Source organism: Zeus faber (assembly GCF_960531495.2).
Source record: "Zeus faber genome assembly, chromosome: 16".
NCBI lineage: Eukaryota > Metazoa > Chordata > Actinopteri > Zeiformes > Zeidae > Zeus > Zeus faber.
In genome coordinates, this window is record NC_137202.1 from 22341400 (window position 1) to 22367197 (window position 25798).

At 46.7% G+C, this 25798-nt stretch overlaps 1 protein-coding gene across 1 annotated transcript; it reads left to right on the top strand.

The window, feature by feature from the left end:
- Positions 1 to 23794: 23794 nt before the first annotated feature.
- Positions 23795 to 25798, top strand: chrm3a (cholinergic receptor, muscarinic 3a; the record flags this gene model as incomplete). The annotated part of the gene is made up of 1 exon (XM_080017186.1): positions 23795 to 25798. Exon 1 carries the CDS (start codon positions 23816 to 23818, stop codon positions 25796 to 25798), a length of 1983 nt encoding a protein of 660 aa, XP_079873312.1. The 5' UTR covers positions 23795 to 23815.

The following is a 25798-nucleotide window of genomic DNA, read 5'->3' on the forward strand; positions in this document are numbered from 1 at the left end:
CACCTCCCACAATTAGAAACACTAATTCATCCTTTGCATGAAACGCCCCGGCCGCTCATCAGTGCTTATTTTTCTCAGAATCAGCAAAAAATATATATATATAAAGAAAGAGAGCGTGAGACACTGGGGTTGCTTAGGATTATATACTGTATTTTGATGTAGCACAGTATATGTATGGTTTTCTCTGCAGATAGACTGTAGATCACTGCTTTCATTTCAGAGGAGCTACCCTTACGTATTCCCACTTTAATCAAAGTGGACTTACGAAGGAGATTTCCAATTGGATATTTATTGTTCTACCGCAGTTCAGAGTCTTGCAGTTCAGCTCGTTTCCATCATTGTTTTTTCCCGGGAAAGTTTGCCCGTTGGGTTTGAGAGGCAGTTTGTCCAACAACGCGTCTGTCCGTGGCAGTGTTTGTTTAACGTGTGGAACGGGGCTTATTGGCAGTGTCTCCACTGATGGATGCAGGCGTAGGTAGAATTGCAAACCCTCGGCTCCTCGGAGGACATACTTGTCACATCACATGTATATATTTATCTTCTTATTTTTTTGCCCATATCCCATGCAAGGAAGCATGGACGATTTTTATTTTAATTTTATTTTTTTAGATGCTAGAGATGGAAAACTGGATTAAAACTTGTTTCCTGAAACGTCGACATAATATATCATCTTGAGGGCCTGTCATCTGCCGCTAAGCTGCTCCGTTTGACCGAGTCGTCGCTCTAGATGTTCGGGGAGGCGATTATCTTTTTCTTTTTTTCTTTTTTTTTCGGGTTGATTACACAAGGGCACTCCTCGCACGCCGGGCAAATGCATTTCGATGTAGAGCACCTGTCAGTCAATTGAGGCGGCAGACGCAGAAATCTCCTCTGACTAACGAGGCCCGCAGAAGGTTTTTATTTTTTTTATTGTTATTTTTATTCTTAAAGCACATTTAATAAAATTGTAGTAGTCCAGTAGTGCAAATGTTGTAAATTTAATGATTGATATTTGTATCAAATTTGATAACAAAAATTAATAAAAATAAACAAGTCCTTGGTATCAGAAAGTAATTTATATTATATTTAATTTGCAGCTTAATTTGTTTATATTTACAACAATGAGATCATGTAAGGCTGGTCTAACAGGCTGTATTTTGGAAGCATGCGGCCTCTCTCTCTGGACACCGACTACTTTCTGTATTTTCGGACTCTGTTGCACAATGTACCGAAGGGAGACTTTTCCGAAAGAAACCAGACTCAACATCAGAGAAGGTTTTGCAGGACTGCACTCGGGGATGCAAAGATGAGCTGGACTTTGAGGCAGCTTTATTGGCTTGTTTTGATTAGCTTATGATAGACTTGCGGTCAGAAATGACACGCAGCGACTTTAATTGAATTACAGACAAATGACTGTTGCCTTGAAAAGGAGTGTGAGGCATCACAATGCTGGGAGAAATTGGTTTGCCATTGGCGAAGTGCGCCTCGCGGTTCTCTTAATCAGGTTCCGCCTCCTTTGTTATTTTGACAGGAAGCGAGAGACAAACATTATATTTTGCATTTGAAGTAGGAAGCTACGACTCTCATTTCTGATGGCATCTCAGAAGCAGGCCTTTGTTCAATCTGAAAGAGCCTCGCAGATGTTTTCAAAAAAGAGAGCCGCCTTGTGTTTGCATTTAGGTTCCCCGCCTAACCATCTCCACGGAGATAATGATTCTAACTATATGTGTTTCTTGGATAAAAGTGCGGCATAAAGTGGAATCTGCTTTTCCATTCAGTCCCAGTGATTAATGTCACTGGATTTAATGAAAATAAACTTCTTTTTTTTGGAGGGGGGTGAGTTTTGGACGAGTACTTTCTTTCCTTTGGAGTTAAAAAAAGGGAAGTAATTGAGTGTCTGGAGAAAACTTGAGTGCATTGCGGTTCATTTATTTCTCCTCTGACCCCCGAAAGAGGTGAACAGTGATGAGATCCACCTCGAGACGGAGAGGATGCTTGAGGGGAGAGATCTGTCTTTCTGACAATCTGACTACCAATTTATTTTATTTTACACCAAACACACGCGCGCACACACACACACACACACACACACACACACACACACACACACACACACACACACACACACACACACACACACACACACACACACACACACACACACACACACACACACACACACACACACACACACAGTGCAAGCCGAATCTCCGAATCTGTCCCCATGTTTAAAAGTTGTTGTTTGTTTAAAATAAATAAATAAATAAATAAATAAATAAATAAATAAATAAATAAATAAATAGAAAGCTAATCTAACCCTCATCTGACCACCGAAAACACAACAATCCCCTCTTGCTCTCGTAATGGATAAAGAAAATACCTCCTCCTCCCAAGTACAGACAGAAGCCGGCGCGGCCGGCACTCGAAAAAGAAACAATCTATTTCACCGCCCTAACTTCCCATAAGTACCCTCGTTTGTTTGCATCCGTCTGCTTAGAGGAGGACGGAGGGACGGCGGCAGGTGGAGCAGACGGTAATTGGATCATCGGGAGGAATGAGGGACAAGCGCAGCGGGCGGTCTGGCGGTCACAGACAATTTAGCCCCAAACAGAAAATACTTCTCCCCCTGCGTCTCCGGACCCGCCAACCCCCACCAGAGCGCGGCCCTGAACCCCGCCCAGCTCCCCGGGTCTCCCTCTGTTCTATTTGATGCTTGAGTTTATGCACTAATGTGTCTCCTTCCTTACACCAATCTGCCTTTTTTAAATATATATATCATTTTTTCTTTTACCACTGTCACGCCTCATTAGGTCCTCGTTCTTTCGGGTTTTATTTCCGGTCTTTTCAAGCTTTGAAACGTCGTCGCTGGCTTCCTTCACCTTACGGCTGCTGTTTCCCATAAACGCTGTAATTGTTATTTTCTCCTGGCGGCGAGTCGACCCGCCGTGGTTCACCATTCCGCGGGCCTCCGCCTCACAAATTTTCTTCACGTCCCCGTCGCTGTCTCCGCGACCTGCGCGCGTTTCACTGTTTTTCCTTTTGTTTCTTCCAAAAGATTGTTTTTCATGATAACGGACGGTTTCATATTGGCAGAATGCCCCGCGGCATCCCGCCGTGCCGGGTTGCATCGTCTCCCTCCAAACTGTGCGTTCTCACATTCTACCAGCGCGGCGATCCGTCACGCGTACAGTGTGTGTCGGTCCCCAGAGCGGAGGTGATTTATTATGCCGGCGAAAATTACTCTGCTGTGGCTGTTTAAAAAATACAAAACGAAAACATATATATATATATATATTTACAAGCCCCCTGAATTAAGATCCGCCTATTGACGGACGTGCGCAAGCAATTGAAATCTGCTTCCATTCCATTAATTTTCTCCCTGTTCCTCTCTCTCTCTCTCTCTCTCTCTCTCTCCCTCCTCCACCATTTCTATGCGCTTTTTTTGTGGGGTTGACATCATTGCATATCAATTGCATCACCGAAAAGACATCTTTTGATTGCTCCATATTAACACAACACCTAACTCCAGCCTCTCCGTATCGGTCATTTAAAGGCGAGGAAATGAGCCGCCCCGCCTACCTTGGCTGATAAAGCCAAACGGCGTTTCTCCTCCGCTCGCCGGCAATTCTTTGTCTATTAAGGGTTGTCTGCCGCAACCCTTATTCATATATTTCCGCTGACACATTTTTGAACGGCCTCCGACGGCTCGGTGGAAACAGCGGCGCGGGCTACAGCGGACAGCCATTTCTCTCTGAAAGTCTTTACAGAAGGAGCGCCGGGACAAGGTCAACGAAGGGGTTGGGCGAGATGTTCGGCCGCCCAGAGCGACGGCTCGCAAAGTTTGCGCCACAATCTCTTTGTAAGGACACCGCCCCGAAAGCCTCTGTCGGTACCGCTGATGCATTTTGACAAACGAGGCCGCCTCCGCGCCGTCCCAGGGACACGCTGGAGCGCGGGGTGAACAAGCCAGTAAACTGCGCCGCACATTCCCGTCCCCTCCTTCCATCGCTGAGGCTCGTCGGGTCCGTGAACCGCTTTGGCGCGTACGTGCGAAGGGCGACTTGTGCGCCCGTCACATTTAAAACCTTCAAACTCAACTTCCAACTTTTTACTTATTATCACTTAATTGATGCGTGAGCAGAGGCTCGCCAGACGCCGGAAGGGGAGGCTTGCTGTTTTTCAACCCGGGCCTCGTCGCAACGCTGGCTTTGTGACCGTTCGTGGCACGACCTCGCCCGGAGCTTTACCGTCGGGGAAACCTCCCACTCTGCTGCAGCCTCACACCGCGCTCAACGTCGGAACTGCGTCCAAGCGCGGCGAGAAGCTGCGGCAGAGTGCGAGGTTTCTCACTAGTAAAGCTTCCGGGTTGTCCGATGAAGAGTAGATGACGTGAACCGGCATTTAATAACGACCGGGTTTGAAAAGTCGTGAATTAATTCCTCAACCAAGCGATTTACAAAATGCGGTCGGAAATGCTGTCATTAATACCCCAGCGGAGATACCCTCCAACTTTAATTCTTAGTCCCTGATCTCATCTGCAGTAATAGCACTGAAGGTTAAATTTAACCGAAAGCAAATGTGGAGTGTAATGAATATGTGGTGCAGCGTTGATATTTTACGTACTATAGCTCAGTTATTTCCTACCATAATAAAGTCTTGGTTTCCAAAACCGGGAGGCTAATCCATCACAAAACCCGCTCGCTAGTCCACAGAAGCGGACTACGTGCACGGCTTCGCCACAGATATCAAGTACGCGTTTGAAGCCGTCCGAGGGGCAGGAACCTTAGTAGGACCCTGGGGTGCCGGGCTAGGTAATTAATCTAATTGAAGGTCAACCGAAATAGAAACTCCGGAGTCCGTCGGGAGACTCGTGGCATTCAGACGTCCGACTGGACAGCATCAAACACAATGTGAACGTTCGAGTGGAAGAAAAACAAGATGAATAAAAAGTCATTTCTCAATGGGGTCGAGAAGCGAGCGGCGGCACAGCAGCCTGAGGTTTGACGGAGAAAATGTTTCCGAAAACAAGGAAAATATCACGGGGTGTATGGAGTTCCATGCGCAGGTTTTCCAGGGTGCCGTGTCGCAGACGCACAGCTTGATGAACTGCGTTGGCTGTCTCTGTGGGGAACGATACAGAATATGAGTCCCCGAATAGAAATTTTTGATTTGGTCAATTCAGATCGCCGCACAATGCGGAACGCTTCTTTTTTTTTTTTTTTTTAATCTCACTGGTTATTTCAGTCGTCCCCGATTTGCCCTTATCTCCCTACTAAGCCTCAGCACCGCTTCTATCTGGCAGCTGCTTGGGAAGAAATTGATGAAGGAAGTTGGCTTTAAATTATTAATCTGCCGTTCTAAATATAGACAGGAACACTGCCATCGAATGAGACAGGTACCCCTTCAAAACAAAAAAAGGCAAAGCGGGGACGGCGTTGAATGCCCTCGTCCCCTCCTCCTCCCCTCTCTCCTGCCCGTCCTCCCTCTTCATCGATGTGATTTTCGTGTATTCTTTTCTTTCTGTCTCATAGAATGTCCCTTGTGCAGTGCGGCCGTTTCTGTCTCATTATTTTTATTTCATCTTTTGCCTTATTCCGTGCGTTGGGTCACTCGCTGGAGAGGGGTCGGACGAGGCGGGATGAGGTTTCTGTGATCAGATGTGGCTGGCCGGCCGGCGCGGCTTTGATCAGGTCTGGGAATCCGGCTTCGGGGGGGGGGGGGGGGGGCGCGCCCGTTTCAATCAGCCCGGCTCACGCTCTGTGTGGCGTTGCGTATTGCTTTCTTCATTCGCCCGCCTGAGCCGCCCTGTCTCTATCTCACCTTCTCCCCGCGTCCTCCCCCCTCCCGGTCGGCGAGACGGCCTCTCCCGCACCTCGCCCGGGCTGCGGCCCCGTTAAATGCTCTGCCGTTAGCATGACTCGCTGTCTGCAGGGGAGCAAACGCCCCGGGGAATTTTTCCACGCGCGTTTGCGTCTCTTTTTGTTGTCAACACCGACGAACGGGCGCGCCCGCCGTCATCGATTTCGTCATCGTCAAGTGGCGGCTCGATTCTCCCCTAGTAATGGGAGTGAACGGGGGCCCAGCTTCAATCTGCTCCGGAGGCTCTTGAGCGTGCTCTCCCCTGTGGATTTCATTTACACGTAATGCCGGTGTGCTTTTCGCTGCCGACGAGACCGTCGATTCGCCATTTCGAGGAGGGAAATAATGGCCGGCTCTGGCTTTGACCCGGGGTTGCTTTGTGCCTCGCTCCGCACACAGGTCTATCACGTTACTAAAATAACATGAATTTTTCTTGATTCAACCCCAGAAAACCTTTGGCTCAATTAACTCACCTTTATCACGGTGCATGCCGCTCGTCAAACTCGCCCCCTTCCTCAGCATTCGCCGCTTTGCTGTTTGGACAACTTTTACCCCCGGGCTGTTGATAAAGCGGATAAAGTGTTACCTGTAAAACCTACGGGTGCGGAGGACAGCGGCGCGGGAGCGTGGATCAGATCGCGGCGGTTAATTCCGACTTACCCTCGACCGAACTGGGAAATTGAACGGGAAAAGCGAGGAGGGAGAACGGCTCCGCGGGCCGCAGGTCCAGCGCTCGCTCTGTATTGGGTCAGTCTCGCCGCCGTCTTGCCGATCGATCCTTGTTCTCCCAGGAGATTAGTTTAGTTGATGGTCTTTTCTGAATGGCCTCAATCTCTTCATTGTCTACAAATGATTGTGGGGACGCGCCGTAGTTCACCAACATTTGCCTCGTCTGGCCAGTGAGCGATCCTAAGCAAAGAGTTATTCCCCGGACAGACGGTACAGTGTATTTAAGGATCGAGCGCGTGATTAGGAATCTGTTTTTTTTTCCGTATTTTTTACTTTTGGCCATTGGCAATTCCAAAGTGTCTAGATATGTCTGAATTTTATTGGTTTGCCATCGTGCTGAAATAGAAAATGACGTCTAAGTTCTTATTTGATCTGTTTTTCTCAAATTCTGTATATGACTATATTAAAATAAGCAATAATAAAGGGTGGGATCAACGTCCCACAGATTTTGTTGGGTTTACTGTGGCTATTTTGTTGGCTCGTAAACTACATAAACAAGACACTTATCAAGGTGCGGGTAATATTGATATTGATCAAGGTAAACCGCCTAAGGTCGAGGGACAGAAATAACTGTGTGCAAACGCTATTCATTTTCTTACCATGGAGAAATTAAGAAAGACCTCGAACAAGGGTAGCGCATGAAGTATCGCCAAAGTTTTGCAAAAAGAAGACTTTGGATATTTCGTATTTGGATACGGCACTTTCCCACTTTAGGCTAAACAGAAGAAATAAAAATAATAATTTGAAATGATTTGAATAATAATTCGGCTTGTTGAGTTAATGTTATTAACTTTGAGAACATGGTTGTCGGTGCCCAAAGGTGTCATTCTCCTTGTATATTCAAGGTCGTTACTTCCTCACTCCTCTTAATTTGCCTTCGCTATTTGGTTGGTGATTTTATGTTGTCATGGTTTAAAGTCCCTAATATTTGCAGGTTACTTATGTCTAGAGACAGAGTCGCCCTTGGTAAATAGGGGATTTAGAAAGCAGTAGCCATAGGTATATAACGGAGACAAACAAGACAGGACGATTTTACACCCATAAATACCTGACAAATCCCGGATTTGGACTTAACCCCAAATCCTAGGTAAATACTGTTTGTGTGCTCTATTGGCATCGTGAACAACGCTCTGTTTGCCAACTGCCAAATCGTTTATTGATGTAAGCTTCACATGGTTCATTTGCCTTATGCATCTGGATGAAACAAGAAGTCTTGTGGTTTTCCAGTTCCGACCTCCGTGTGAGTTTTGGAAAAGCCAGAAGAAAAAAAAAAACGCCGTCCAATCTGCCCCGCCATCTCGGACGGAAACCGTGTGATGGGGATCTTTGGCGTTATTCGGGATATGTGTTTGGCTTTGGGGTATGCCCGAGGAGAGACAGAATTTCTAAATTGGGGTGGCTCTTGGTTTGGAAGGAAATGAGTTTTGGCATCGGGGAGTAGAGAGATTCATGCACCGCTTTCAAAAACCCATGGCAGCGTGGTTTTTCACAACACAAGACATTAATAAGTGAAATCAAATCTATGAGTAAAAGTTGAATAATATGAAGAAATTAAAAAACGTTCACGTCTGACGAAGTCCGATGAGAGGAATCGTTTGTTGCATTAACTTGGAAATGCATCTGAAATTGGTCACATCGGACATAACAGCGGAGTAGAAATCAAATCAATCCTCCCGTGTCATTTCAGTAACGTCCATTTGTTATGTTATTTGTATAACCCTTTCCTGATGGTGTTGGTATAAAAGGTATTTTTCATGCGGAAAATGCACATCCCTCCGTCACTGCAAGCATTAGGGGTCAAACCAGGAGTTGTTTTGAGACATTAATGGAGACGAATTCCCTCGAACCTGGCTGAGAAAAACAAGGTTAATGACAGCGCGGCGTACAAGGGACTCATTTTTGCTCTCGACGGCGTCATCGGGTCGATCTCCGATTGCACTGCAGGCGCCATGCAATATTTGTGGCAACAGCTCGCTGACCTGCATTTCCTTCTCTCGACGATACAACCTGTTGTGGGGCGGAGGACCTCCGTATCAAATGTTAACATTCCGTGGCGGCGACGCGAGTCGAGTCAACCACCAGACGATGTTTGTGTTGGTCGCTCGCTCCGTGCTTCACAGACTTTTGTGTCGGGTAAATATCCCGGACGCTCCGCCGGCATTGGAATGGGTGTCACATACTGTGTCGGCTTCATCGTGTTCCACGGTCACGGATGACAAATTGGTGCGAAGCACTTTAATTCCACCCGGGCTGCACCGCAGGTTGAGGTCACCCTGGGGAGAGAGAGAGACAGAGAGAGACAGAGAGAGAGAGAGAGAGAGAGGGGGAGAGAGAGAGAGAGAGAGAGAATAATATCACCAGACACAAGGCCATTCGGGAGTTTGACATATCTTGTTGGTTCTACCTTCTTGTGTCCTTCTGTTTCACCTGTTCTCTCTTTCTCTGTTATACCCTGATCACTCTCTCTCTCTCTCTCTCTCTCTCGCCCTCCACTCAACCTGCAGCGAAACACGTGGTGAGATCGGAGGGGACGAGATAGAAAAAAAAAAGGGGGGGGGGGGGGGGGGGACGTCCCGCCGCCGGTTGTTATTAAAGCCCCGCTTTTCAAAGCAACAAAACGGGTGCAGCCGGTGGATTATGCAAACCGCGGGGAGGATGGAGGCGCTCAAGCCGCCGCCGTGTTTGTCTCTATCCACTAACCTCTCCGTTGAGTAATATACCTTCTCTAAAGACTGTTTAAATAGGTTGAAGGGCCCAGGAGCCATCCCCCAATCGGCGATGACATCTAAAAAGAGAGAGACGGGCTCCGGGGAGAGAAAACGGTTAAGTTGATAAAAGACAGGGAGAGGGGGGGCGTTCGAGGCAAAGACACGGAAATACTTCATTCTTGGTATCGGGGGCCGGAGGCGTGTCATTCGTATTCCTGGTAGTCGGGAGACAGTTTTATTTGGGAAGAGAACTAATTATTATGGGGGGTTTTTTTCAAGAGGAGGGAAACTGCTGAGTGGGAAGCTGTGACCGTCAACGTGTCAACGAAGGCCACGACCTCCCTGGAAAGCTCCGTCACGTGGAGCATCGGGAAGTCCAGCGCGCGGCGGGAATAGTGCCATTCAAAAAAAAAAAAAAAAGAAAAAAAAAAAAAACAATCCTAACTCTGAATAATTTCGGCAAACCTGAGGAAGTTGCTGACGCCCCCCCCCCGCGGTGATGTGCTCGGGGATTGAACTGCTATGTAGACGGATCACCCCCCAGCCTTGAGATAAAAATGGCGTTTGATGAAACGCCCCGGCCCCTCCACACTGCCGGCTGCTGAAGGAGGTGAACGGGACTGTGCCGAACCGCCGCTATGGAGCAACGATGAACATTGTCATTCGAGATGCAGCGATTGGCCGGTGACCGGAATTCTGGAGGTTTTCAACATTAACGGCCATGACCGGTGACGGGCTGATCCGTGGCAGATATGTTTTCCGATTCTGGGCGGCTCAAATTTCCACGGCAGAGAGCGTTCTCATGTTCGGTACTGCTAAATATGCTCTGATACTCAAAGCGGATACCAACGTAATGTAGTTGTGGCTCAAAAAAAGAGAGAGCGAAAGAAGGAAATGTCGGCTGTTTGGAGACAGTTCAAGGTAAACAAAGAAGATTAGACCAATGATTTATCTGCTGTTATTCATCATGATGATATTCCAAGATTGTGCAGACAGTGTTTCTATCGCTGTCACAGCGGAGCATCTGCTCTGGTTCCTGGCGCACGAGCTTCGTTCGTGATGAAAGGTTTGACTCTTTTTTTGAGACTCTTGGTCACTCCCGACCAGTGACTCAGTGAAACGAGTCGTTTGGATTTGATTCAGTTGATTTAATGCAGTGTGAGAAGATTATTATTACTTTTTTTTGCAATGATTGCATTTATTTTGGAAACGCAAGTACCATATAAATATAATATAAATGTATATTTGCACTTAAAGTGAAAGAGACTTTCATTTGAAGTTTGAACTGGACGTTTCCATGTTAGTTATATGTTGTGTTCTACTAAAACCCAGTAGAGTTACAGGTTGCATTAAACTGAAACTTGGTCATGGTCCCATATTCTATTTTATTGGAACTCATTGACTGTTCCATGTTCTATTGTTGTTCGATAGTGAATAATGAACAATAATAAACACAGTGTCAAAATCTCCAGCAATCTCATTGTTGTGGTAACTGAAAGTTGCAGCGGTAGTGGGGGTCCGTCTGTGCAGCTGTCCTATCACGTGAGCGTGATCAGATCACGGGATGTATTTGTCGTTGAAGTACAGCGGATATGATATGATCGGAAACATTTTTCAAATTTTCTTACCAAATGATAAGAAAGTTTGAATTCTCCGATCACGGACACAAAATGATCCGACGACAATGTAAAATATATTTAACGGTCAATGTTTTATTATGATCATCCAATTGTATAAATATCTAAATCGGCCAGAATCGGCAGCACATACTTAGGAAGAAATCGGAAACCGGAATCGGCCGAGGAAATTGCAGTCGTTGCATCTCTAATTGCCACTGGATTTACACCCTCGTCTTTATGATGTTCTTGAAGCCAGCCCCTCCGTTTCTCGCGGGACAAACTCCTGCTCTTACGAGAGGCGCTGCAGCTACACTAGGAGTCAAGGAAAGGAAGGAGGAAGGAGTCTCTCTCAAAAAAAAACGAGGCACCGAACAGTGACAAAAGCCCGTGAGGAGCCCATCGCTCTCCGTCGTCATAATGCCCCCGTCGCATGCGGGATGGCAGCCATCATGTGGCGTAGACCGTCATTCACAGAACGCAACCCCCCCCCATCAACGCCTGCGGTTGTATTATGCATGATATGAGACCATTTGGGCATCAGCTCAGCGGTCTGCCTCATTATTCTAATATCAGACGTGGATCTTGCGAGCACCTCTCAGTCAGCCCCGCCAACAGCCCCGGCAGCAATTGTTTATTTTGTTTTTAATGCACATGCCGTTCCCTCTGCCCCTATCCATTTTCATCTCGTGTCACCTTGTCATTTCTGGCGACCGCTCACTCACGGTTTGGTAGAGTGGTAATTCTGGTAATGGTGGTAATTCAAAGCCCTGGGCTGCAGGGGGGGACTCCCCCCCACCCCAACTTTCCTCCCCGTGCTGGATGTTTACTGACAGGCCAATAACAATGTGGCTGACGGCAGTGATGGCTGGGGAAGCAATCTGTTAACATAGCTGATCCATCACCCGTCTGTCACCGTTTGAATTCAAGGCCCATTAGACGACAAGCACCTCGTGTAATATACAACCGCCGGCCATAAACCACACGGCCGTGGCGGCCGCCTGCCGCTGCGCCGTCACCCGTCTCGCTTTCACGCCGCTCAATCTCCCGCCCCGACGCCTCCCCTGGCAGGATTTGGGCTGCAGACTGGAGAGGATGGAGTGGGGACAACCACCCTCAGACGTGACGTCCGCCCCGCGCCTCTGTAAACTCTGTTAGATTTATCCTCGTGTCTTCTGAGTGAACCCTGTTCTCACGGAGGAGCATGCGCGTCGTACTCCCTCTTTGTACACTCTCTCATTCTCACATATACCAGCAGCAAAGCACAAATTATCGCGTGTATACACCTATCCTAAACCTCAAGTCTTTTCGTAACACGCTCCATTATGAAATCCCACACGCCATCGCTATCCGGCTTGTTTTTATTTTCCCTTCGTTTGCATATTTCATCTCAATGGAAAAAACATTTATTTTAAAAGATTGCTTTATTTCAAGTCCATCAGAGCGGCAGGAGGGCGCAGTGAATATTGCAATAGAAATATAAACAAATAGTCACCCATGTCGCCAACAAGGAAGTACAAGATCCTATCTGGATTACATCATTAAACATTGATCAAAGAAAGGGAGATGGGGGCCATTCCGGGGACACCGCACATGGCTCTGCGCTCCGACCAAGACGGCTTTCTTTCCTTCCCCCGGGGGATGGATCCACACAGCGATGATGGGCCTGGCGGATACCTAATATTCTGCAACTTATGAATAATCAGGACTGTGAGCTCGGGGGAAGCGGGGAGCGGGGGGGCTCCCTGCTGCTGTTATGGACAACTGGAAAAACACAAACATTTTCAATTCTCATCTGTCATCTGTGTGCGTGTGTGTGTGTGCTCGTGTGTGTGTGTGTGTGTGTGTGTGTGTGTGTGTGTGTTGTGTGTGTGTGTGTGTGTGTGTGTGTGTGTGTGTGTGTGTGTGTGTGTGTGTGTGTGTGTGTGTGTGTGTGTGTGTGTGTGTGTGTGTGACGAATCGTGTGAAGTGCCACCCATCGGTGTCTGTCTGCATTTGTGCACGAGCAGTTGGGTGCACCCGCGGGACGTATATATATATATTTACGCAGGCTTACGAGTTCCGGGGGGGGGGGGGGGGGGGGGGGTTATTCACAGCCTGTTGACAGGCAACACGAGTCTGATAACCCAGAGAGAGAGAGGGGGAGGGAAGGAGGGAGGGAGGGAGGGAGGGAAGCCACTATGAGCCTCTCCAGAGGACCGAGGTAATCAAGTCTCAAGCTATTCTGGGTGGCGGCGCAACGCGGGGACTGTCATGTCACCTGGGCTGACGGTATTAGACGAAATGGGATACACCCCTCCGTCGACCCCTTACTTAATATGCCGGTGGAGAGAGAGCGAGAGAGAGAGCGAGAGAGAGGGAGATGAAGAGAGAGAGAGACGGGAGCCGATAGAGACGTGAGATTGCGTGTGTGTCCGTGGCGTGTGTGTTGGGTCCGTTTGATATTGGGTGTAAATGCGGCCGCCGTCACCGTGATTGTTTTTTCGAACTTTTGTTTTCGGTGTTTGCCTTGGAAGCTCTTTAAAACGCAGAGGGTACCAGGCCTTTATTGGAAGCAGGCATTTATTAGAGCCAGACTTTTACATTAGATCTAATTCCCTCTGTTGGATATAAGTATATTTGATCATATTTTAATACAATTTTAAATCAAACTTCCATATGGGTGCCATGCCATGCAAACACGTGTATGGTGAAAAAAGAGAGAGCTAGTAGTTACCCTCAAAGTCGCACTTGTGGTTGTAGCAGACGAGGGAATTACAGTTTTCCAACTTCGCCTTGAACGCACCACTGCAGGCTTTTATTTGTTAGTGTAGACACCCCTGGCATTCATTGGAGGACCGGTTTATATTTGGGGAAAAAAGGTATACTAAATGTGCTCTATGCACCAGATAGAGATGACAAAAACAACACAAAAGGCTATGGCAGGGGCTAAGTGGAGGTATTAGTAGCAGTAGGATGCAAGTATTGTCTAGGTATAAATATGAATACAGTTGTATATTTCTGCACAGGCTGAATAAAAATATTTAGAATATGTATGGACAGTATGGACGCGGCTAATAACGGATGGGTTATACAAACTTATTACAGTGTTTGTACAGAATATTGATGTGTGTGTGTGTGTGTGTGTGTGTGTGTGTGTGTGTGTGTGTGTGTGTGTGTGTGTGTGTGTGTGTGTGTGTGTGTGTGTGTGTGTGTGTGTGTGTGTGTGTGTGTGTGTGTGTGTGTGCGCGTTCCCATGCCCTAGGCATGGTCTTTATCACCTGCCAGAGTGAAGGGCCTCTGTCCTAAAGCTGAAGAGAAATCATCTTGGCGCCTCTTCTCTGGCGTAAACACGTAATAACCCCGATGCTCGGACGACGACCCCCCCGGACTTGATGGATACCTTCCATCTCCGCCTTCCTGCTCTCCCCCCCCCCTCCTGTGTAGCCCCTTCCGCCATCCCCGGAGTCTTTGCCTCCCGACATTTTTGCCGGACCCTGACGCCCCCCGCCCCCATTGCTCAACCCTGTTTATATAGTAGGAGCTGGTGTGTGCACGCTGTCTCGTTCTCTTGCCGTCTCGCTCTCTAGCTCCCTCGCTCTCCACTCCGTTTCGAGTGTCTGTTCAATAGGCGGCGGGCCACACTTCCTTTTAAGGATTGATTGTAATGGTCTATTATGTGTATAGGATCTGCCGTTGGGCTGTATTGGGAGTGCTAAACAGCGGGGGAGGTGGGGGGGTGAGGCAGTGGGCGGCGAGGCAAGGGGTCAGGCCTGGAGCAGAGCCTCACACGGCGTACCTCAACGGCAGGGGTGGTATTACACAGTTTGGATAGCGGGGCTGTTAGGAACCAGCCGGCTTTTTTATTTATTTTATTTTTTTTGCCGCATGCCGCAGTGACATCCGCCATAAAAGAAGCGACAGCAATTTCCATCACAGTAACTTTGGCTTTTTGTTTTGAACCTGGAGACAGGGTGTGCTTTGGACCTCATCCAGGTGGAGATTTACAGTGAGAATGCAGCGAGGGGAGGGGGGGCGCTCACGATGCTCTCTACCGCACCCCGGATCTATATTGTGCCCCTCGCTCTGTGTTTTTTCCTCTCTCTCTCTCTCTCTCTCTCTCTCTCTCTCCCATTCAACACCACACTGACTGAGTGCAGGCGCTGCTGAGTTCCTGCAGGCTTGTTACAGGCCTGTCAGAATCCACATCGACCCACCGCGGAGGTCAGAATGTGTGCGTGTGAGAGCCCATGAGCCTCCAGCAGCTGTGAGGAGCATAACAACATAGGTTTTTTTTGTTATGGTTTTTCTTTACTCCCCCCCCCCCCCCCCCCCAAAAAAAAGTGTCAATCTCAGGATTTAATCTCACCATTTTTCACTTTTTTTTTTACATTTTCTATAAAGATTTCCTAAACTGAAAAAAAAAAGTTAAATCCTAAAACTCAAATCCGCAGCCTTCATTGAAAAAAAAAAACCCCTCCGTATTACCATATTCATTTTATTTACTGGCTTTGACGGTTGAGCTTGTTGAGCTTGGGGCAAACTCCAGACTGTTTATGGCTGGCAGTACCAACGCTGGGACACGCTATTGTGATTTACTTCAATAAAAACAGCTCTGAAGGCTGCACATGCATATGGAAGACTATAAACAAGGTTAGGGTCGAGTAATTACTGTGAGCTGCTCTCCTGGCATCCAGGGACTGGGAGCGTAACAAATATTCCTATTCTGTTGCACTTTCTCTTGTTTCGTATAGACATAAGCATATTATTAAATTATACTGATTATTTGGCTGGAGGTTGTGTGAGTAATATGGTGATACAATCTTAAATCTACGAGTCAACTGCGAGGCATCTGTGTTTTTCTGATAAGACATGTTCAGTAGGGCTATTATGAATAATAATAATAAATAATAATAATAAATGTTTTCTTTATTTGTCTAACTGTTATCGTACGGGCTTGGGTGAGTCATTCTGGGCAAAATCTTCTTAGTCTTTAATTTAAATGTAATTTTATTTTTATTTAGATATTGTGTCCATTAAAAAAATATAGGTTTTATAAAATGTGGGTGCTTTTGCAATGAAGATAACATTTATGATGCATATTTTTTGTCGTTCTTATTGAAATATCAATATAATTCTGATATATTTTGCACTATAAGACACTTTGGGGGTGTATACTTGCTTCCCGGTCCCTTAATAGGAGCTTTTAGGAACTTGAATGAATAACTACGTAAATAGAGGTGACCTAATATTAGCTTATAATAGTACCATTTGGCTACACATTGAAAAATGACCCCAAAATGTCAGATAAAACCCTATATATTTTACTTTTAGCCCATATCGTGTATCCGTTGTGCCGCAGCGAATCGAAGCTAGGCCACCCCTGCGTGTTTATGAGTGTAAGATAAAACCTCGGGGTCAGGATCGCTCCACTCCTGGTGTCTCCTTTCAAGGAGCCCGGTCGCTCGATGCGTTGCGATCGATGGCTCCGCAGGGCATTCGCTACCACAGCACCACTCATCTGACTACGCTGCGGAGAGCGCAGGGAGTTTGCCGGCAGGAATGCCGTGTGCGGTTTCACAAAACAACAACATTGCCAAGTCACCACGGGAGAAGCGGATACGAGGCGTCGCTGTTTTGAAAGGCACCGTCGAGCGCTGCTCTGGCGACACAAGACCATACTTCACCACAGCATGGGAGGCAGTTAAAAAGTTATCGCTGTGCATTTGTTCCTGCCTATCGTTTCCTGTTGTTGACTTCCATGTGCCTTCGGAAAAGGGTGGAGGCCAAATTTGTCTTGAAATTACCAAATTTAACAATTAATGGTGCTATGTGTACTCCATATCTGGCTAGTTACAACTACTTTACCTGGAGGCATTGTTCCTTTTGTCCAATAAGGTAGTAAGGTTGGTGTGAACCTTTCCCAACTTTAGCCAGTTTCTGTTAGAACGAATCGTGGTATTATTGACAGACTGTACATTTTATTGTGTTGTCCGCACATTTAAACTCCTGATTAATTCCACTTTTATAAAACATATATATTCTTACTGTTAAATAAAAGCTTTTTTTTAAAACAAAGGTGTTGTGTGTCGGTGGCGCTGTTCAACATTCCCTCAAAACACAAGAACAATGCAGAGATTGCCCCATTCAGCAGGGTGTCAAGTCCGCATTCAGCAGGGTGTCAAGAGGACATGTGGCAAGTAGCCATGTGGCATTGTTGGTTCTCCAATGTGTTGGGAAAACTTTGAGGGGTGATTATCTCAGAAATAGAGTTTGTCGCACCCTTGTCATTAACAAGCCATAGCTTTAAAAAAAAGTTTGCTTGATTCGCACAAGTGACACCTTGTTTTGAAGCTCTGATTCTCCACTTTCAAATGACGTGGGATAAAAAGTCAAACAGCACCAAATGTACCTAAAATCTGCGGTGGGTCACATATAGAGAATGACATCATGAGGGCATGTGGATTTACAACATTTTTTATGAATATTCAAAATAAGACTCCTCAGTTAACATTGTTTTAAAAATAAATACATATTAGGAATATTACGACTTGAAATCAAATAATTTCCATTGGTGAACAATGTAATTTTAATTTAATTTAATTTCACTGAAATAAGATTTTGATAAAAATCAACAACAGAATAAATATTACATTACATTTCATTTAGCAGACGCTTTTATCCAAAGTGACTTACAATTGTTCAAACACCGACGGACGCAGCCATCAGGAGCAATTAGGGGTTAAGTGTCTTGCTCAAGGACACTACAGCATGCTAGCAGGAGGAGCCTGGGATCCAACCAGCAACCTTTAGATTACTAGACCAACTAGCTCTACCGCCTGAGCTACCATCCCCAATATGGCAAGTAGATCTAAAAAAATAATAACGCTGGCGGAGTTGTCCGTCAATATATTTTTAAACACAATGGATATTTACCATCTGCTTTGGCCAAACTATGAATGTATGTGTCCCTGTTGTCAAATTCTCTTTCTGCTTCTCCTCTGAGTTCTGGGCACTGGGCTTTACTATATAGACAAAACGCGATTGGTTAGAGGTGAAAGGTCAGCTTTAGATTGTCCAAACTGATTGGCACTCCGTTACAACTTGCCGAACACGGAAATGAACAGATCTGCAGGGTTTTTTATCCAAATGATTGAGAAAAAGGAAATTCACCGGACATTATGACCGGAGAGATTTAAATATGTCGGACTTCAACAGATTTTCCCAGTCAAAAACTGGCAGTTATCGGATAACGGACGACTTTAGGCATCTTGTGATTCATATTCATCTTGGATGGCTCTGATTTACGCTACTGTCAGGAACCAGGTTTTGCTGGCAGACAAAAGAGCGACTATCGATCCATTAATGTCTCTGAGAGTTTGATAGCTCGAGAGCCTCGGGGTTAGGCTGAAGGTAAGAGGCTTAAGGTGGCCCCACCAAGCGAGAGCGACGGCCAGAGCCCCAGATGGAGACTGGGATACAAGAAATGTCACAGCAACCGCTCATCAAAACATTCATCCAGAAACCCCCCCACCACCCCGTGGCAATTAAGGATGCTGTCAAAGGCATGCTATTATCTGCACAAGTTTGACAAATTAATTTTCGGGGTAACATTATCTGAACTGTAGCCTGTCTCTCTATGTTCTGCCCATTTTCTGTTTCCAGGAGGCCGTTGATGGAAATGAGTGTGAAATGACATGAAAGGCATAAAAGGTTTATTTTTCGGGTTGTATATGACAGCATACCGGCTGAAACCAGCGACTGACGTCTCTCTCTCATCATCCTGAATGATTTTTCGCCGTTGTTTTCTCTGTTTTCATGCCAGTGTGTGACATTTGAAGGGAAACCCCCCCCAACCAATTATTTATGGCCGCAGTGCACAGGTAACGTGACATTTTGTCGCTGTCTCTACGGACACATCCCCTCCTCCCTCAGCTGGAGGCTGACCGTCCTGTCCCTCCCTCCCTCCCTACCAACCAACCAACCAACCTGTCTGTTTGATTGAATCAGAGTTACGTTGGCAGATATATGCCACAAGTGGAGCCCCCCCCAGTGCAGACACATTTCACCCTCTCAAAACCGTTTGCCAATTAAATGATGTTTAGCGCTCATTAGTGGCCTGTTATCGCTTCACACGCTCAGCGGAATTCGGTTTAAAGTCAACGTTGTTGTTTTTTTCCCCTCCGGTAAAGGCCTTTCAAGTGAGTTATTTATCATTAAAACCAAAGCTCTTTAAGTTTGCCGCTGATGGGCAAACCTTGTTTTATTCTCATTTAGTTGGTATTTTCAAGATAAGATAAGCTTTGTTAATCCCACACTGTGGAAATTGACTTGTTACAGCAGCCCAAGAGTCAATAGTAGAAAAGATGGATTGAGTGATAAATAAATAGTAAAATATAAATACAATAAAAGCTATATACACCTTTCACCTATACAGATATGACCATGATGGATAATTGCACAGGGAAACGATTGTAATACACACATGGTGTTTAGGATTAATACTAAAAATATAAAATATTGCACTGTAAATTTGATAATTGCACAGAGATTAAATTGCACAGGATACAAGCAGGAATTGCACAGGATAGTTGCTCAATATAAATATAAAATATGAATTAATAGTGAAAATAACCTGAGATAAATAGTGCAAAGTAGCTGTGATGCTGCGTTTGGTGGGTGATGGTGACAGAGACAACAACAGTGTTGCCTTATGTCATGCCAATGTTGAAGAGTCTAACTGCCGTTGGAACGAAGGAACTCCTGCTGTGCCGCTCCTTCTTACACTGTGGGTGTAGCAGTCTGCTGCTGAAGGAGCTTCTTGAGGCGCCCACGGTTTCATGCAGGGGGTGAGAAGGTGTTGTCCATGATTGACGTCAGCTTGGTGAACATCCTCCTCTCACCCACCTCCTCTCTGGAATCTAGAGAGCAGTCCAGGACAGAGCTATCCCTCTCCGCCACTTTATTCTCCTTCTGTCGTTTTCTGTCCCTCTTAGTGCTTCCACTTCTTCGGCAGACTACTGCGTAGAAAACACCACGGTGTCAAAAAAAGTTCTCAGCAGTGTTGTGCACACTCCAAAGTACCTCGGTCTCCTCAGTAAATGAATAAACATTGGCCCTTTTTGTACAGGATATCCCTGTTGTCCGACCAGTCCAGTTTATTGTTGAGGTGAACACCCAGGTATTTGTACACTCCCACCATCTCCATATCCAATCCCTGGATGTTCAGTGTAGTTTGGGGCATCTTGCTGCAGAATTCTATCACCATTTCCTTTGTCTTGCTGGCGTATATGTGAAGGTAGTTAAGCTTACACCAGTCGACAAAGTTCTTGATGACCTCCCTGTATTCCTGTTCGTTCCCCTCTGATACACAAACAACGATGGCTGTATCATCAGAGAACTTCTGGAGGCGACAGTTGCCGTGTTATGTCTGAAGTCCGATATGTACAGGGTGAACGGAGGAGGGCACGGAACCCTTGGGGCCTCCGTGCTGCAAACCACCACATTAGACACTGTCATGAAGCCTCACATACTGTGGTCTGTTGGTGAGGTAGTATATGGTCCATGCAGGCAGGTGGCAGTATACTTCCGCACCTTATCGCTATCCCCCAAAGCAGTGATATTGCAGCTATATTGTATTGACGGCACAATAAAAGTAAAAAAAAATACATGACCTTGACAGTGCACCAAAATGTTTTCAAGGTGTGAGGGATCTGTGTAATAAATACATAAACTGTGTCATCCACCCAATGCCTGGCTCATAAGCCAATTGTAGAGGGTCCAGCTTTGAGCTCACCTGGGGTGAGAGGTGGTTGAGTATGGTCCTCTCTACAGCCTTCATCTGGTGAGAAGTTAAGGTCACCGGTCTGAAGTGGCTCCCTGGGGTGCACACTCTATGGTGCTAGAACCGCACAGGAAGTTTACTACAGCACTGGAACTCTCTCCAGACCCGGGCTCAGATTGTAAATGCGCAGAGGGGGAGGGGAGGGGGTGGCCCCAGCCCCAGTTGAGGAAGACGAGGAGAGTGGAGTGGTGTGAGGAGGGTGCAGTTGATGTCCCGGATGCCCTGGGTGGGGGCGATGCTGTAGCCAGAGAGGATATGAATGGGGCGCCAGCTGATCCGTGCTCTGGCGGTTGGGGGAGGGAGTAGGGCCAGAATCAAATCAGTTGAAAAACAAATTCAGTTCAATTGCCCATTCCCGGCCTCCAGATTCTGGGCCCCCACCACCGGCGCCTTATAGTTTGTTCTCGCATTCATCTTCGCAGTTTCTTTGCTTTGTTTAATTTTACGCCGCTCACGAGTCGTAGATGAGTATATACTCCAGACTGAAGTTGTTGTTGTTAATGTGTTTGTGTGCGTCGCCGCATCCCGTTTCGCAAACAGTGCACGCTTTTGTAGTAGCGTGTGTGCGTGCACGACCCAAGCAGTTGTGCGGGTGGGGTATGTAGAGGCGTTGTTTCTGTCTGAGTGGCTGTGGACTGCTGGGTATTCTAACAGGGTAATCTTGGAATCTTTCAAGGCACGAGTGCAGCACTGGGCTTCAAAGAGCCTTCCTCCGAGGACCGATTGCACGTGTCTGTGTCCTTATGTGTGTCCTAATATTACGATTTATTTGCCGGCCATTAATCAGCATTCAGAAAGACGACAAAAGAGACACTAAAAGTTTGTCACTTTCACATGAGAACTGCCAGCTTTCCATAACTACAGCACAGAAATGGCCATAGAGGCTTTGCTATTGCTTTTACAACATGATATAAATGAAGGCCCGAAACAACTTTAATTTAGTAGTTTTATGGATCGGACAATAAGGTTGTATATCGGTTCTTATACACACCCCTTCTTTATATCCTCATCAGTGGTAATATTTAAAAAGAATAATCAACGATCTAATGTTTTCCGAGAGTATTTATGTGTTGTTGTTATACTAATTGTTGTATGTTAACAAAACTGTAGCTTTATGGCAAAATTTGCTTTTCACACATATTATCTCCCCTCTCTCTCTCTCTTCCTCCCTCCCTCGCTCTCAAGCTCGAGTGGAATAAGACAAGCTTCTATACAGAACACCTGTTTCCCATACCCGAGCGACCAATTCGACAAAACATTGCTTTTGTCACCGCAACCCGGTCATTTGGGTTCGCGTTTCGAAACAGTTATTGCTTCTTCATACATCACTTGAGGCTCGGGCCAAGCTCCCTCGCCAATTCTACTGTTGGTTCGAAATAGTCAAAATGCAAATCATCTCCCCTTCTAGTGAGCTTTTAAACAATCCCATCAGAAACGATCACCAACTGAACGTGGACAAGCAAGCCAAAGCTGCTGTTTTTGGACGGCGAGAGCGGCTGGAACGGCAGCCAAGGAAGAGCGCGTCGGCTTTCCAGCTAACTGTTCCTCGTCCTCCAGCCACCTGACTTTCCTGATGATTGTTTCTCTCTGGCTGTCTCCATGCTCATCTGTCTGGCCGTTTCCCTTTGCTTTGCCTCTGTCTCTTTGTTCTCCTTGGTGTTTGCATGTCGGCGTTGTGTGTATGTGTGCGTTCCTGTGTGTATGGAGAGCAAAAAAGACTTATTTCCAAAGAAATATAAGTATAATAGTGACGAAAGACTGAGGGACGAATTCACAAAAGGTCCATTTCCATTATTTTCAAACCTCCTCGTCAGGATTTGGCATAGCACCGGCGCAGCCCCTCCAAGGATTACAATTTTTCATTTTCATTAAAGACCTTGAAATCAAAATAACTACTGTCCGACAATTATTTAAAGTTTTATATTTGTTCAAGGCTGATAATTAAAAAAAAACAGGCAAGAGTAGAGCAATGGCGTAAACGTGTAATGAGACCCCCGCCCCGCGACACGGATGCACTGATTTTTTCCTTTGCCACATGGATCATTGCAATCAGATGCAAAACAAGGACGAAGTGCACTCAGCAGAAAGATGTTATGGCCCTGTTTGCGCCGGCCTATCATTAGAGCAATATCTTTTGCGAATCGGACGCTAAGACAGCGCAGATAGCGGGTGCAATTGATGCGCAATTGATGGTGCTTTTGGCGGCCGCCATCCATTTCTTTGTGAAGTTGCCCCTGAGAGTGAGAGAAGAAAGAGGGAGAGGAAGATTATTTGGCACATGTACGAGAAACCTTCTCTCCGTCTTTTTCCGTATAGTTGTTTCTGTTACAGAAAATCCTCCTTGTTTGTCTCCGTCTCCATTTTTTCTGGCCCTACTCCTTTTAACTGGTTTGGTAGAACAAAATCACCCTCACAAATCACCAACATACGAACGGATTCTGCCCTTGGGCTGGAGACAAAAGGTTTCCATTTCCCTATCAGTGTAAATTAACTGATGACCATGCGAGTAGCATTTTGGAGAGACCTCAGTGCTGAGTTTTAAAATTAATGACCATAGGAGAGTGAGGACAGTCCTGCCAAAGCCACCCCAGGGCCTCTTTTGTTTACAAAATCACTGTCATTTGTTTGTTTGATGGAGCATTACCATTAATATCATTTTGGAAAGAACTATATTGGAAAACCAATTGCCGGCATGACTGAAAATGTCCTCACATTTTGCTGGATGTCATAACAAGGATGCGTTGACAATACTGTGATTCTTTCCCTCTGAGAGCATCGAGGGCCCGGCTCGGTTATGTTAATATATTTCCAACACTCGATTCATCTAATTTTGACCACATGTGTTGCTTTCAGTTAATTTATCCTACCCCAAAGTTACTGTGTATACACATTGTATTAGAAATGGTACTTGAAGGTTTAAAATGAAAAACAAAGTCCAGCCTGTACGCTGCTAGCATCACCTACTGGATAAGTAGTAAAATAGCCGTTGCCTTACTCACCATTTGTTTGCTTCCTCTCTCTCTCTACCCTGTCCTTCCTGTGTGTTTTGTCCTCTGCTTCTCTCCCCTGTCTTTCTCTTCAGAATATGCCAGGACCTAACAATGAGCTCAAACAGCACAGACCCCAGCCTTTTCCTTACATCTTACATCATTACGTCACAACCAGGCACAGGAGTCTACCCACAATCCAATGCTTTACACGAAAGCGGAGAAAGAGAAGACCCTTGGTTGCCGGTTCATCTGAGCACGCTGGATTATAACTCCTCTTTCCGTGAAGAACTCTACAACCTCTCCTCAGAGCAACGCAATGGGACGCAAACTCCAACTGGGCCGTATGAGCCCTCGCGGGGCTACCCTGTGTGGCAGGTGGTACTCATCGTTATGCTCACAGGATTTTTGTCCTTAATCACCATCATTGGAAACATCCTGGTTGTGGTGTCCTTCAAGGTTAATCGTCAGCTAAAGACGGTCAATAACTACTTTCTGTTGAGCCTGGCCGTGGCTGACCTCATCATAGGGGTCTTCTCCATGAACCTTTACACAGCTTATCTCATTATGGGCAAGTGGGTTTTGGGAAGCTGGGCATGTGACCTATGGCTGGCAATAGACTATGTTGCCAGTAATGCGTCAGTTATGAACCTGCTCGTTATTAGCGTTGATCGTTACTTTTCCATCACCAGGCCGCTGTCTTACCGGGCCAAACGGACCACAAAGCGCGCCGTGCTGATGATTGGCCTGGCTTGGTTTGGTTCTCTGGTTCTCTGGGCCCCGGCCATCCTGCTGTGGCAGTACATTGTTGGAAAGAGGACGGTTCCTCCTGATGAATGCTACATTCAGTTCCTCACAGAGCCCACTATAACCTTTTCCACGGCCATGGCAGCCTTTTACCTGCCGGTAACTATCATGAGTGTCCTTAACTGGCGGATATACAAGGAGACTCAGAACCGCTCCAGGGAATTAGCCGGGCTTCAGGGCTCGGGGAGTCGAGGTGGTGTAGGAGGCAACGGGAGCAGTGGGGCAACAAGTAAACGTTTTGCCCACCACCAGACTGGGAGCTCCAGAAGCTGCAGCAGCTATGAGCTTACCAGATCCTCACACAATAAGAGTTCCTGCCGGGCACTGATTAGCCGCTTCCACTGCTGGCCTGGGGTTTGGTCCTGGAGGCCTGGCAGCACCCGACCAAGAGAAGGTGACCCAGATCAGAGCAGCAGCGACAGCTGGAACAACAATGACGCTGGGGCCTCAGCGGACCATTCAGGGTCATCAGAGGATGAGGACTGCAGTGGCAGAGAAATGATTCCCAAGAGCCATGCAATCTTTTCCATTGTCCTCAACCTGCCAGGTATGAAGGCTGCAGTCAACTCCCAGCTCACCTCCTGTGAAGATCTGGATGTAGCTTCTGAGGGGGACCCCCTCAGAGGCGAGGAGGGCGGCCGAGATGGCCTCTCCACAACCACAAACAACACAGCCACCACATCTGATGGCACCAACAGTACAGACAACACCTACAACCAACGTTTCTCCTCCCGCAAGGTCCAGTCTATGCCTTCCATCCAGGCTGCTGCCAAAACAGGTTCCTTTGCTGGTCTCCCAACAACCCCAGTGACCACTACAACAGCCACCACCCCCACCACCACCAGCAGCAGCTGCACTGCCACCAAATCTCCCTCAGCCCCAATCTCCCTTAAAGATGCAGCTCTTGCCAAGCGATTTGCCGCTCAAGCCCGGACTCAGATCACCAAGCGCAAGCGCATGTCCCTAGTCAAGGAGAAGAAGGCTGCTCAGACACTTAGCGCCATTCTCTTAGCCTTCATCATCACGTGGACGCCCTACAACATCATGGTGTTGGTCCATGCCTTCTGCAATGAATGCATCCCTTCAACGTTGTGGGCACTGGGATACTGGCTCTGCTATGTCAACAGCACAGTCAACCCCATGTGCTACGCCCTGTGCAACAAGACCTTCCGCACCACCTTCAAGATGATCCTGCTCTGCCGCTGGGACAAGAAGAAGAGGCGGAAACAGCAGTTCCAGCAGAGGCAGTCAGTCGTCTTTCACAGGAAGATTCCCAGGAACTCCACGTAG